Consider the following 13,602-nt stretch of genomic DNA (forward strand, 5'->3'; position numbering starts at 1 on the left):
AAGAGATGACAAAACCCGAGCAGTGCAGATGAAGGAGAGGAAAGGATGATTTTAAACAGAATTAAGGTGACAGAACTGACATGATTTGCTGATGGTCTGGATAAGAAGGTAAGCAAGAAGGAAGAGACAAGAACTATTCACAGCTTTCTGTCTTAGCACCAGGAGGCATGGTGATGCTATTTATTAGGACAGACGTACAAAGGGAAAAACAAAATGAGGCAGTTGGAAGACTCATATTCCCTGATTTCAAAATTTAGTAAAAAGCTACAGTAAACAAAACAATGTGGTACTGACATAAAGAACAGACATATAGACCAATGGAATAGCATAGAGAATCTAGAAATAAACCCTTGTGTATATATCAAATGATTGTTAACAAGAATGCCAGACCATTCAATGTGGAAAAGACAGTTTTTTTTCAGACTTGGCACACTGGCTCACAAATGTAATCCCAGTACTTTGGGAGGCCAAGGTAGGAGGATCACTTGAGATCATGAGTTTGAGACCAGCCTGGGCAACATAAGGAGACCCCATCTCTACAAATAGTTTTTAAATATTAGCCAGGCATGGTGGTGCACACCTGTAGTCCCAGCTACTTGGGAAGCTGAGACAGGAGGATTAGGAAGATCACTTGAGCACAGGAGGTTGAGGCTGCAGTGAGCCATGATTGCACCACTGCACTCCAGCCTGGGTGACAAAGTGAGACACTGTCTCAAAAAAAATTTTTTTTTCTACAAATAGTACTGGGAAAACTGGATATCTACATATTAAAGAATGAATGTGGAAATGGATCAAAAACCTAAGCATAAGACCACAAACTATAAAACTCTTAGAAGACAGCATAGAGCAAAAGCTTCGTGAAACCGGATTTCTCAGTGACTTCTTGGAAATGGCACCAAGACACAGGCAATAAAAGAAAAAATAGACAGACTGAACATCATCAAAATTTAAAACTTGTATGCAGCTAAGAACACTATCAACAGTAAAAATGCAACCCAAAGAAGGGACAAAAATATCTGCAAATCACGTATTTCACAAAGCATTACAGTAATATCCAGAGTATATGGAGAACTCTTAAAATTCAACAAAAACAAAAACAAAAACAAATAACCCATTCAAAAATGAGCTAAGGTCTTAAATAGACATTTCTTTAAAGAAGATACACAAATGGCTGCTTAGCCCATGAAAATGTGGTCAACATCACTAGTCATTAGGGAAATGCAAACCAAAACCAGAATAAGATGTCATCTCATGCTGGGAGTAGCAGCTCACACCTGTAATCCCAGCACTTTGGGAAGCCAAGGTAGGTGGATCACTTGACCCCAGGAGTTCAAGACCTGCCTGGGAAACATGGCAAAATCCTGTCTCTACAAAAAATAGAAAAGTTAGTCAGGTGTGATGGCACATACCTGTAGTCCCAGCTATTCAGAAGGCTGAGGTGAAAGGATCATCTGACCCCAGGGGGGTCAAGACTGCAGTTAGATGTGACTGAGCCACTGCACTTCAGCCTGGGCAACAGAGTGAGACCTCATCCCCCACTTCCAAAAAAAAAGCTGTCACCTTGGGGCCAGACATGGTGGCTCCTGCCTGTAATCCCAGCACTTTGGGAGGCTGAGACGGGTGGATCACCTGACGTCAGGAGTTCGAGATCAGCCTGGCCAATATCGTGAAACTCTGTCTCTACTAAAAATACAAAAAATTCACTGGGCGTGGTGGCAGATACCTGCAATCCCAGCTACTCCGGAGGCTGAGGCAGAAGAATCACTTGACCCCAGGAAATGGAGGTTGCAGTGAGTCGAGTTCGCACCATTGCACTCCAGCCTGGGTGACAAGAGCGAAACTTCGTCTCAGAAGAAAAAAAAAAAGATGTCGCCTCACACCCTATATTATAATAGGATGCCTAATTACAAGAAGAAAAAAAACAGCAAGAGTTAGCAAGGACATGGACAAATTGAAACTCCTACACACTGCTGGTGGGAATGACAAATGGTGGTACTTCCTCAAAAAATTAAACATAGAATTATCATTTGATCAAACAATTCCACTTCCAGATATATATACAAAAGAACTGAAAGCAGGGACTCAAACAGATATTTGTATACCAATGTTCACAGTAGCATTATTCACAATAGCCAAAAGGTGGAAAACATTCCATTATTTATCCATGGATAAATGAATAAACAAACGTGGTATATTCATATAATGGAATATCATCCAGTCTAAAAAAGGAAGGTAATTCTGACACATGCTATCACATGGGTGCACCTAGAAGACTTTAGGCTAAATGAAATAAGCCAATCAGAAAAAGAAAATACTGAATGATCCTTATATGAGGTACCTAGAGTAGTCAAATTCATGAAGACAAAAAGTAGGGCCGGGTGTGGTGGCTCATGCCTGTAATCCCAACACTTTGGGAGTCAAGCTGGGAAAATCACTTGAGCCTAGGAGTTTGGAACCAGCCTGGGCAACATGGAGAGATTCCATCTCTACAAGAAATAAAAGATTAGCCAGGCATGATGGTGCACACCTGTGGTCCCAGTTAACTCAGGTGGCTGAAGCATGAATATTCTCTGAGGCAGGGAGGTTGAGGCTGCAGTGAGCTATGATCATGCCAACTGTACTCCAGCCTGGGCAACAGAGCAAGACTCTATCTCAAAAAAAAAAAGACAGAAAGTAGAATGATGGTTGCCAAGGGCTGTGGGAAGGAAGGAATGGGGAGTCATTTACTGGGTATAAAGTTTGTTTTGCAAGATAAAAAGAGTTTTGGAAATTGGTTGCACAACAGTATGAATGCACTTAATGCCACTGAACTGCACAATTTAAAATGGATCAGACAGTGCCCTTTAAAATGTACTGTATACTTTCAAATGGTTAAGACCATTTTATATTATATATATTTTACCACAGTTAAAAACTAAAATTAAATCACTATTGATTTTATTGTAATTATCACACAAATATAGTTGAAACCTATGGGAAAGTCATTGCAATTCAAATATGTAGATTCAAATATAAATTTTTTCAAAGCCCTTTCATCTTCCTTAACATCCTAAAGAATAAGCACATATTCTTTTGTTCAGCTGCATGAAAAAGAGTATCAAGGACATCACAGGAAAGTTTCCTGTCAGCCAGAATTTGTATGTGTGTCTGTGTGTGTACGTGTGTGTGTTTGTGTGTGTGAGAGAAAGGGAGAGATTGGAGAGACAGGGTCTCACTCTGCTGCCCAGGCTGGAGTGCAATGGCATAATCTCAGCCCAGTGCAACTTCTGTCTCCCAGCCTCAAGCAATCCTCCTGCCTCAGCCTCCCAAGTAGCTGTGACCACGGGCACACACCACTGTGCCTGGCTAATAAACCAGAATTCTTGTCTTCTTAACCTCCAACTTCATTCCCTCTATTATGAACCAAATGTGTGTGCCCCTGCTTACCACCCAACCCCTGCCCCAAATTCACATGTTGAAGCCCTAACCTACAATGATATTTGGAGGTAGAATCTTTGGGAGAGAGATAGATTCAGAAGAGGTTATAAGCGTGGAGCCCTCGTCATGGGATAAGTGTCCTAATAAATAGAGGAAGAGCAATCAGAGTTCTCCCCACCCAATTCCACCCCCACCCCCATGTGAGGACACTATAAGAAGGCGGCTGTCCATAAGCCAGGAAGAGAGCCCTCCCTGGGGAAATGAATCAGCTGGCACCTTGATCCTAGGTTTCCCAGCACAGACTGTGAGAAATAAATGTCTGTTGCCTAAGCCACCCAGTCTATCATATTTCACTATAGCAGCCCAAGCTGACTAATATACCCTCCCCAAAGAAAGTCTTAATCTAGGACAGTGGCTTTCTGAACCATCTCTAAATTTTACTCATGTTGTACTGCCAGTGTTTTGTCTGTGGCTAAAAACTTCAAGTCAGAAACCCCAAGTAATTTTCTAACAAAAAGACCTTGTCTAAGTTGTAAACATCTTTTTAGTAAGTTCAGGGCAATATATTCTGGGCTTTAACTTTCCTTTCTTTATTCCTACCTATTGTCACAAAGCACTACTAGACATCTTTGCTACTTGGACAGTCTTACAAGTAACTGTTGGTTTCATAGCAAGCATGTTTATGACACATTACATTTGCATCTTACACAGAATTTAATAGAGTGTCTCAGTTTTAAATATGTGATGAACTTTACACACAAGATGACAAGATACTTTTACCTCAAATTCATCAGTCAAGAGATGTTTGCATTAGTATTAATATAATCTCTCTAGTTTTCATTACCAACCCTCATGAAATGACAAGCTTAGGGTTCTCCTAGGTCAGCCATCACAGTGGTTCTTCCAGATCTTCCATCCCTGATGGACAACTGCAGCTCCATGATATTTACTAATCATCTAATGAATATTGAGTCCCATGTCTCAGGAAAGAACCACTGCTGGAAGAACACCAACCTTTCTAAGGACTGAGGAGGGGAAAGTGGGACCTAAGCCATAGCCGCAGAAGGGATGTAAGCAGCAAACAGGGCAGTGCTGTGCTTAGTCTTCTGCTCCCCAGGAGAATGAGGGAGGCAGCAGCCTGGCAGGGGCACAAGGAAGTTAACAGAGAATCTAGATGGTTTTTTCCAACTTAGACTTCAGCAGTGCAATACAATGAGGGCATCTGTAAAGCTTAAGAGCAAAAACAAAAATCAGTCCCAATGCTGATTCAGCAGGGTCCCCCAGGAGATTTAGAATCCCTATCATCTGTAAGGGTTTCACCTGTCCATCCTTCATAAAGGCAAAGTATTCACACACATTTTATGATTGTGACATGCAGTGTCCCTCTCAAACACTGGGAAAACGAATGTTCAAACGTTGACATTTCATGCGAAGAAGAAAATACAGAGCTCACAAGCACTTGGAAGGAAAGGTACCTTATTCCATTCACTTGTGATTCGTAATATAATGCAGTAATCCTTCCCTGTTTTCAAGGGTGCATTATAATAGTGCCCATAGTACAGTCTGTCTCCTATAGGTATCTCCATGGCATCATCTGGAACATCTTTGGCCAGTAGTTCTGCAGCCACGTATCCATCAGCATCAGAGGTGTTACTGAAGAAGGAGGAAGCGCCTTCAGAATCACAAGAAAATGCGCTTTGGAGGGCCAGGGGAAGCACTAATACCTGATATGAACTGGAAGAAGAAAGAGAAGTGTCCATCAGACCCTTGCATGGGGAATTCATTCATTCATTCATATTTATTGAGCACCTGCTATGAGATAAGCCTCTTTCTTCTTGTTTTGTTTTGTTTTGTTTTGTTTTGTTTTGTTTTGTTTTGTTTTGAGACAGAGTCTCACTCTTTCACCAGGCTAGAGTGCAGTAGCACAGTCTCGGCTCACTGCGACCTCCGCCTCCTGGGTTCAAGTGATTCTCCTGCCTCAGCCTCCTGAGTAGCTGGGATTACAGGAGCATGCCACCACACCCAGCTAATTTTTGTATTTTTAGTAGAGACAGGGTTTCACTGTGTTGGCCAGGATGGTCTCGATCCCCTGACTTTGTGATCCTCCTGCCTCAGCCTCCCAAAGTGCTGGGATTACAGGCGTGAGCCACTGCACTCAGTCAAGGTAAGCCTCTTTCTAGGCACTGGAGACATGACACTAGACAAGAAAAAGTCCTGGCCCATGTGGGATTTACAGTCTGATAGCTCCAACCATCATGGAATTGCAATTTGAATCTAAAGGGTTAATGCCAGATGACACAGGGCAAGGGACCTCTCCAAGTTCTGGCTGCAGAGGGATGCCAAGTACATCCTCTTTAGCTGGGACAAGTTGTTGCACATATCACTGCCCTGTGTGTGTGTGTCATAAAGTTGATCTAATCGGTGATTTTCACATGGGCAAATAAAGCCCAACTGTGGAAAGGGTTTAGTGGTCACATGGAGACCAAGTGCCTAGCACAGTGAATGTACTAAGTCCGGAAAAAAGGCTGCAGACAATCATGTGGTGACCTGAAACAGAGCTCATGTGATTTACATTCCCCACAGTTCATGGGCTGATACCAAAGTTCATGTGATATAAAGGAGACGCCAAGAGTGCAAAGTCACCGTCAGTTAGTTAATCTCGCCTGACAACACCCTGAAACAGCCAGAACAGTAACGTGTCACGTATGCACTGCAAAAATTGTTTCCAATTGTGGACAGAAAAATGCACTAACAACAGGTACTGTTTTTGTTATGTGTTTCACTATTTATCCCATCAAATAGAAAGCCTGGCAGTGAAAGGAAGTGTGAGAATAAAAATGCACGGAGAATGGATCACGCTTCCTTTCTATTCCCATCTATTCGGGGCTTAGCTCCTGCCTGTAGTACCGTGTTTGAACATCTGCTTGTCTCTATCAGGCTTGATAGTACGGATCTGAATGACTAACTCTTGTATTCTTACAACTTCTTGCACAGTTTTTTGGTAACCCCCACCACCAACAATTAATGCTTCTTAAGTTGAAATTTCAGAAAAGAGGAAAAGCATTCATCAGCATGAAATATGATTAGGGTAATTTCCAAAACTCACTAGGCCATGTAATTCTATTTTACCAGTAACTTTGCACTTCCTGCTTCACATGCCTAATACCCTATCTCCTGCTTCCTTCGAGCCTATGCATCACTAAAAGATTGGGTGTTGAATATGGAAAGTCTCCCCCCACCAGGTTCCTAAACATCCTAGGTGTCCTCAGGACCCTGATTTATTGTTTGTTTGTTTGTTTGTTTGTTTGTTTGTTTCTTTCTTTCTTTCTTTCTTTCTCTCTCTTTCTTTTTCTTTTTTTGAGAGGGAGTCTCTCTCTCTCTCTCTCTCTTTTTCTTTTTTTGAGAGGGAGTCTTGCTCTGTCACCCAGGCTGTAGTGCAGTGGCATGATCTCGGCTCACTGCAACATTCACCTCCCAAGTTCAAGCAATTCTCCTGCCTCAGCCTCCTGAGTAGCTAGGATTACAGGCACCTGCCACCATGCCTGGCTAGTTTTTTTGTATTTTTAGTAGAGATGTGGTTTCGCCATGTTGGCCAGGCTGGTCTTGAACTCCTGACCTCATGTGATCTGCCTGCCTCTGCCTCCCAAAGTGCTGAGATTACTAAACGTGTGAGCCACCGCTCCTAGCTGAGGTCCTGATTTTCATAAAGCCTTGGCTCATTTCCAGCCAAGGGCTTTCTACAAGAGACAAAGAAAACCTGCAGGGCAATAAGTTGTCACTACTAGCAAACAGTGCATTAGGCATCCACTGCCTCTGGGGAACATCTGGAACAACAAACTTTCCCTGAGACTTGAAGACATCCCTACATCATAGTTGCAGGCAAAAGTAAAAGTTGCAGCAGCTCCATGCTGTCTATAAGTACATCTTCAAATCCCTCTCATCTTTCTATGTAGGTGGTGGTGGTGAAGAGCAAGGTCAAGGCTCACCTGTTCCCATTTGGTTCTGCACGTTGCTCACTAGAGGCAGCATTGACAGAGTATTAAGCAGATCCCCAATTAGCCTGATCATAATCACCTGTGTTGCTTGATTATTATACAAATTCCCAGACCTCATCCCAGACCTACTGAATCAAAATCTCTAGGAGCAGAGTCTGGGAATTTGCAACGCTGATAAAGCTCCCAGGTGATTCCTATAATCTGGCAAGTATGGGAGATACAAGCATTAAGGGAGCCCAGCAACAGGCTACAACCTCTGCCCAACATCATCAAGCTCAGGAGAGAGACTTGGTCCCAAGGACCTTCCTCCATTATGTACTCCAAGACGCTGTCCCCAAACCGTGCACAAAGCACACTCAGGCCTGTCTCACACACTGGGAAAGCTGCTGCCCCCACAGCGCAAACCAGGTAGTCAGGCTGAGGAAGACACCCTGCCTGCTGATAATGAGCCGTGTGACGTTAGAGAAACAGCTGTGGCTGTTTGGAACAGGACTGTTCTGGAAGGACTTTTCTCCTCCTTTTCACCACCGCACTCCCTTGGATGACTCACAGATCTCCACTTCCTGTTTTGGAGGTGCTGGCCGGCATACAGCCACAAGGGGAAACAGTCATTGGGCTTCTCTTTTTTGCATTATGTAATTATTTGACTTAACTATCACATTTGCTCTTGCAAGTGCTCTCAGGAAGTGACATCACAACTTCTGTTCTCTTTATAATGACAGAATTACAATGCCTTCTGGTAAATGGTGGAGAATTAGAACAATTTATACAATGTCCATCCCTGGAAAGATCTTTGCACATTTACTGAATTTAAACGAATGTAAAAGCAGGAAAACCCTGAGTTTTATTGTAAATGGATATATAGATAATATCGCCAGACTTTGTTTTTTGTCATTTTATAATATCTCATTATTTTTTTTTTGAGATGGAGTCTCGCTGTCACCCAGGCTGTAGTACAGTGGCATGATCTCGGCTCACTGCAACCTCTGCCTCCCAGGTTCAAGCAATTCTCCTGTCTCAACCTCCTGAGTAGCTGGGATTACAAGCACCCACTACCACACCCAGCTAATTTTTGTATTTGTAGTAGAATGGGGTTTCACCATATTGGCCAGGCCGGTCTTGAACTCCTCACCTCATGATCTGCCCGCCTCAGCCTCCCAGAGTGCTGGGATTACAGGTATGAGCCACTGCGCCCAGCCCACATTTTTTTTTAACCTTGATTTTACTGAAGGGTCAGGAGAGACAAAGGCAGTGTTGGTTAGGTCATGTACATTGTCGGCTACTTGACCAGGTACCGAGAGAAAGCTGTTCATCTCTCCAAGCCAACCTCAATCTTCCTCTCTAAAAAAGGAAGATTGAGTAGACTGATGCTACTCTCCTAATCCTGCCATGACCTTTGCAAATAAAACGCTTAACTGAACACAGTGTAGTCCTCCAACTGAGGTAAATTAATTCCATCCTAATGCCATCTGGAATCCCAGAAGCAGTCAGTAATTATGCAGTGTCTTGCCCATAACTCAATACCTGAAAAGACAAAAAGATTTATCTAAATGATCTTTTCAGAAATCACTGCACAACCCCCAAGATCTGCCTTACATAAACAGCAACATATTCTGCCTTTGGGAAATGAAACGATGCCCCTGACCTGCCATTGATAAAGGATGCACTATGAGACATGAGTGCAAAGAACAATCCTGACATGTTCTAAGCATGCAACCAAATGCTTGCCCAGAAACCAAAGGAATGGATTTAATTTCTTGGGCTAAACTGCCCAAATGCTAGTATATGGTCCTTTAGAAGTCTCTCTATGCATTAGAAAGGATGCTGGTTGGGATTAAAGGCCAGTCTATACCCAAGGAAACAAAACAGGCCCCAACTGCATTGTTCTAACAACTCGAGTGCAGCCACCAACACAGAAGTCTTCTCCTCACTGAAATCAAAGTTTCCAAAACACTCCACGGGGATCACTGGGCAACCATGGAGAAAGGACGGCTACTGACCTGATTGGTCCATTTTTCTCCTTGGCTTTCCTCAGTCTGAGGCGTGGTAGAGGTCCTCTGTGCACCATAAAAAATTCTACTTCTGGAAGGGGAGGCTCTGAAAACATGTTGAAAAGAAGAAAAGGGGTATGATCAGAAGAAGTAAAAAGCAGGACAACAGTGGTCCTCGTGAGGGCTGCTAAAAGGGAAGTTTTAATTTCAGAAGCAAGGAGCATGGTCTGTACATGCCATAACATGGATAAACATGCTAAGTGAAATACAGCAGGCACAAAAGGACAGATTCTGTATCATTCTACTTAGATGAAAAACCTAACACAGGCAAATTCATAGAGACAGAAGAGGTTGCTGGGGGTGGAAGGGGCAATGGGAATGGGAATGTATTGCTTAACAGTCATAGAGGTTCTACTTGGGGTGATGAAAAAAATTTGGAAATACACAGTGGTGATAGTTGCATAACATGGCAAGAAACCACGTGCTTCAAGATGGTTAAAATGGCACATGCTATGTTATGTGTGTTTTGCCACAATAAAAAGAAGTGATGAGTATGCCACAGCACTGGCAGAGGATGGATGTGGTGGGCATTACAGTTTGCTTGGTGGGTTGATTCCCACTTGGTAGGGAAGACACAGCACATCAGACTTCTATATCCTCTCTAATCACAGAGCTCTCTGTCCTTATTTCCCACCCCCAGCAATAAGATTTCCCAAATAGGTTTTCCAACAGGAGGAAAATATACTGACTGGCTGACTGCAGTGCTCTTGCACCTCACTGATAGTTCCATTCACGGTGTAAACGTGCTGCCATTCTGCCTTGTGGGTAACACGCTAAGCTAGACATACTGGCACTAACCATTCACACTAGGTGTGTTCTATATATGCCTCATCTTACTTCAGCTCAACAAGGCTACCAAGTGGCTGGTGTTTATAAAAGCAATTGCTTGTTTCCTCTCTAGGGGTTCCTACCTTAGCCCATGCAAGGCAGGAACTTCTTCCCTCTCCAAAGTAGGAGAAAAAGAGCTTTCACCTGGCCCTCTCTCTCTGTGATTTGTGAAACAGCTAGTTCCCACCTGGCCCCATCCTTATTTTTTTCTTTTTTTTTTTTTTCATGGGATGGGGGTTACCTGGATGCAGGACAGGTGATTTCCCACCTCCTAGTCCCATTGTCCCTCTCTAAGCAAACCTGAGTCAAAGTAAGCCTGAAGCCTGGTCCACATTTGCCCTATGGCCGGGGTTCCCAGCCCCCAGACGGTGGACCGGAACCAGGCCACACAGCAGGAGGTGAGCAGTGGATGGGCGAGCATTCCCACCTGAGCTCCACCTCCATCAGATCAGCAGCAGCATTAGATTCTCATAAGAGCACGAATCATACTGTGAACTGTGCATGGGAAGAACCTAGGTTGCACATTCCTTATGAGAATCTAATGCCTGATGATCTGAGGTGGAACAATTTTATCCTGAAACCATCCCCCAACCCACTCCGGCCCATGGAAAAATTGTCTCTAGAGAAACCGGTCCCTGGTGCCAATAAGGTTGGATATCACTACTCTATAGCTTCACCTTCCCCATAGGTGGGGCACAAAGTGTAGGTATGGGAGGAAGTTCCAGAAGCTTCATTTTGGCCGGGCATGGTGGATCATGCCTGTAATCCGAGTACTTTGGGAGGCCAAGGCAGGCAGACCTGAAGCCAGGAGTTTGAGATCAGCCTGGCCAACATGGTGAGACCCTGTCTCTACTAAAATGCAAAAATGAGCCAGGTGTGGTGGCCTGCGCCTGAAGTCCCAGCTACTTGGGAAGCTGAGGCAAGAGAATCGCTGGGACCCAGGAGGCAGAGGTTGCAGTGAGCTGGGATCACACCACTGTACTCCAGCCTGGGTGACAGAGACTCGGTCTCAAAAAAAAAAGAAGCCTCAGACCCAAACCAGTTTTACCAGCAATAAAACTGTTTACTTTGATCCCTCTCTTACTCTTGTGTATCTTCTTCAATTTCCCCAGAGGTAGAACAAGTACAGCTTTTATCTTAGAAAAACTCATTTTATAGATAAGGAAACTGATACATGAAGAGATTGTTACTTGTCCAAGGGCACAAGTAGTAGTAGAGCCAGAATTTGAACTCATGCTCTGCTACACACCTCTCTCATTCACCTTGGGGTATCTTGAATATTTGGTTCTACCAGTTGATCCAACAAATTTTCATCACCTTTGAGTGAACTAATAAACTCTACTTTAAAAACACTGGCCAGGGGCAGTGGCTCACACCTGTAATCCCAACACTTTGGGAGGCAGAGGTGGGCATATCACTTGAGGTCAGGAGTTCAAGCCTAGCCTGGCCAACGTGGTGAAACTCTGTCTCTACTAAAAAATATAAAAATTAGCCAGGCGCGTTGGCACACACCTGTAATCCCAGCTACTCAGGAGTCTGAGGCAGGAGAATCGCTTGAAGCTGGGAGGAGGAAGCTGCAGTGAGCCAAGATCGTGCCACTGTACTCCAGCCTGGGTGAAAAGTGAAACTCCATCTCAAAAAAACAAAAATAAAAACACTGAATCCCCAAAGACTTTATAAACACATCAACTCCAAGAAAATGATCCATTTGCCACAATTACTGCAGTTAGAGGTCTACCCAATGTGATTCATATCAGAGAAGCTAGACCGTAGTTAAACTGCAGAAATAATCCACATGATGAAGTGGGTAGGAACACGGAACCTGGGTTGCTATCCTGGTTCTACCACTTACACCTCCAGCAGCCTCATCTGTTAAATAGGGGTAAAAATAATCTCCACCTTATAGGTCTGTCGAGGGAATTAGTAAGTCAATTAATAATGATTAACCATCATAGTTAATGAATCAACACAAGAAAAGATAATAAAACAGTGTGGAACACAGCAACCCTCAGCACCTGCTGGCATCCATCTAATATCACTTGAGCTACTAGTTGCCAATTCTATGCTAGGAACTTTGTCTCTGCTCTTTCGTCAAATCCTCACAGCAGCTCTGTGTGACAATCATCTCTATCTTATCAGTGAGGAAATCAAGGCTTTGGCCAGCTGAGTCACACCACTAGAAGACAGCTGGCCGAGCCAAGCTTAACACTCAGGGTAACTGGACTCCAAAGTCTCATTTGCTTGCCAGGCTCTGACAATACTTGTGTTCACTTTGCCTGAGATTAAACCACGACCTAGAAGTAGAAACCTGGAATTACAAATCCCTGAGGAATGAGAGACCTCTGTGCCATCCCCAGCCTGAGATGGTAAAGAACAGAGCTTGGGAGTCCTGGGGGTGTCACACACCAAGGATCTCTCAATTAGCAGATGTTCAAATGGAAGGAATGAGTCGAAAAGAAAGGACCCCAGGGGGAGGCCATAGGGACAGGTTTCGCTCTTTCCCAGCTTGAGCACACAGGAAATGTAATTCAGGGGACTGTGACTCGTAATACAGAAAGAGGGTTCCCTACAGGACAGGGGGCAGCGACAGAAGCCAGGCAAAAGAGGCAGTGTCCCTAAGTCAGGGCTGGAAAGCATTCTGCTGAATGAACAGGTGCTTGCAAGAAAATAAACCTAGAAGAGACCAAGGAAAGCTGCAACCCTGTAATTGCAAAACTCCCAAAGATGAGACACCTGTGCCTGAGATTCTCCAAGTCCGTATATGCTGTCTTTTCATATGTTACATACATTATATGTATGTGCTCAGCATCCCTTTTTCTGTGGAGAGCAGCCCTTCCCCTTCCCATATGGTTCTTACAGGGCCAGCATTCCCAGTACTCCAAATCCCCGCTGGCCCAGGGCCCGGTGATCATGGGATTGCCATTCCCCAGTCAGAAGACAGGTCAAAAAGAGTGATCTGTTTAACTTTAGGAGATTGGAGGCTTGGGTTTTTTATTGTTTATTTGTTTTTTTGGTTTTTTTTTTTTTAGATGGAGTCTTGCTTATTGCCCAGGCTGCAGTGCAGTGGCACCATCTTGGCTCACTGCAACCTCTGCCTCCCAGGTTCAAGCAATTCTCCTGCCTCAACCTCCTGAGTAGCTGGGACTGCAGGCATGCACCACCATGCCCAGCTAATTTTTGTATTTTTAGTAGAGACGGGGTTTCACCATGTTGCCCAGGCTGATCTCAGACTCCTGACCTCAGGTGATCTGCCTGCATCGGCCTCCCAAAGTGCTGGGATTACAGGCATGAGCCACCACGCCCAGCGTAGG

The 13,602-nt window shown here is 44.0% G+C and overlaps 1 protein-coding gene across 8 annotated transcripts in view; it reads right to left on the bottom strand.

Moving 5' to 3' along the window:
* SUSD1 (sushi domain containing 1) overlaps window positions 1–13,602 on the bottom strand; it is a 140,193-nt gene that overhangs the window by 13,751 nt on the left and 112,840 nt on the right. For all 8 annotated transcript variants that reach the window (XM_032240348.1, XM_032240355.1, XM_032240351.1 and 5 more), the window contains 2 exons: window positions 9,413–9,509; window positions 4,893–5,151 (listed from right to left, as the gene is read on the bottom strand). In XM_032240348.1, the coding sequence (XP_032096239.1) occupies window positions 4,893–5,151; window positions 9,413–9,509 (356 nt within the window). The remainder of the gene's footprint in view (window positions 1–4,892; window positions 5,152–9,412; window positions 9,510–13,602) is intronic.

Source organism: Sapajus apella, unplaced genomic scaffold (genome assembly GCF_009761245.1).
Source record: "Sapajus apella isolate SASKATOON/1434 unplaced genomic scaffold, GSC_monkey_1.0 scaffold46, whole genome shotgun sequence".
Lineage (NCBI taxonomy): Eukaryota > Metazoa > Chordata > Mammalia > Primates > Cebidae > Sapajus > Sapajus apella.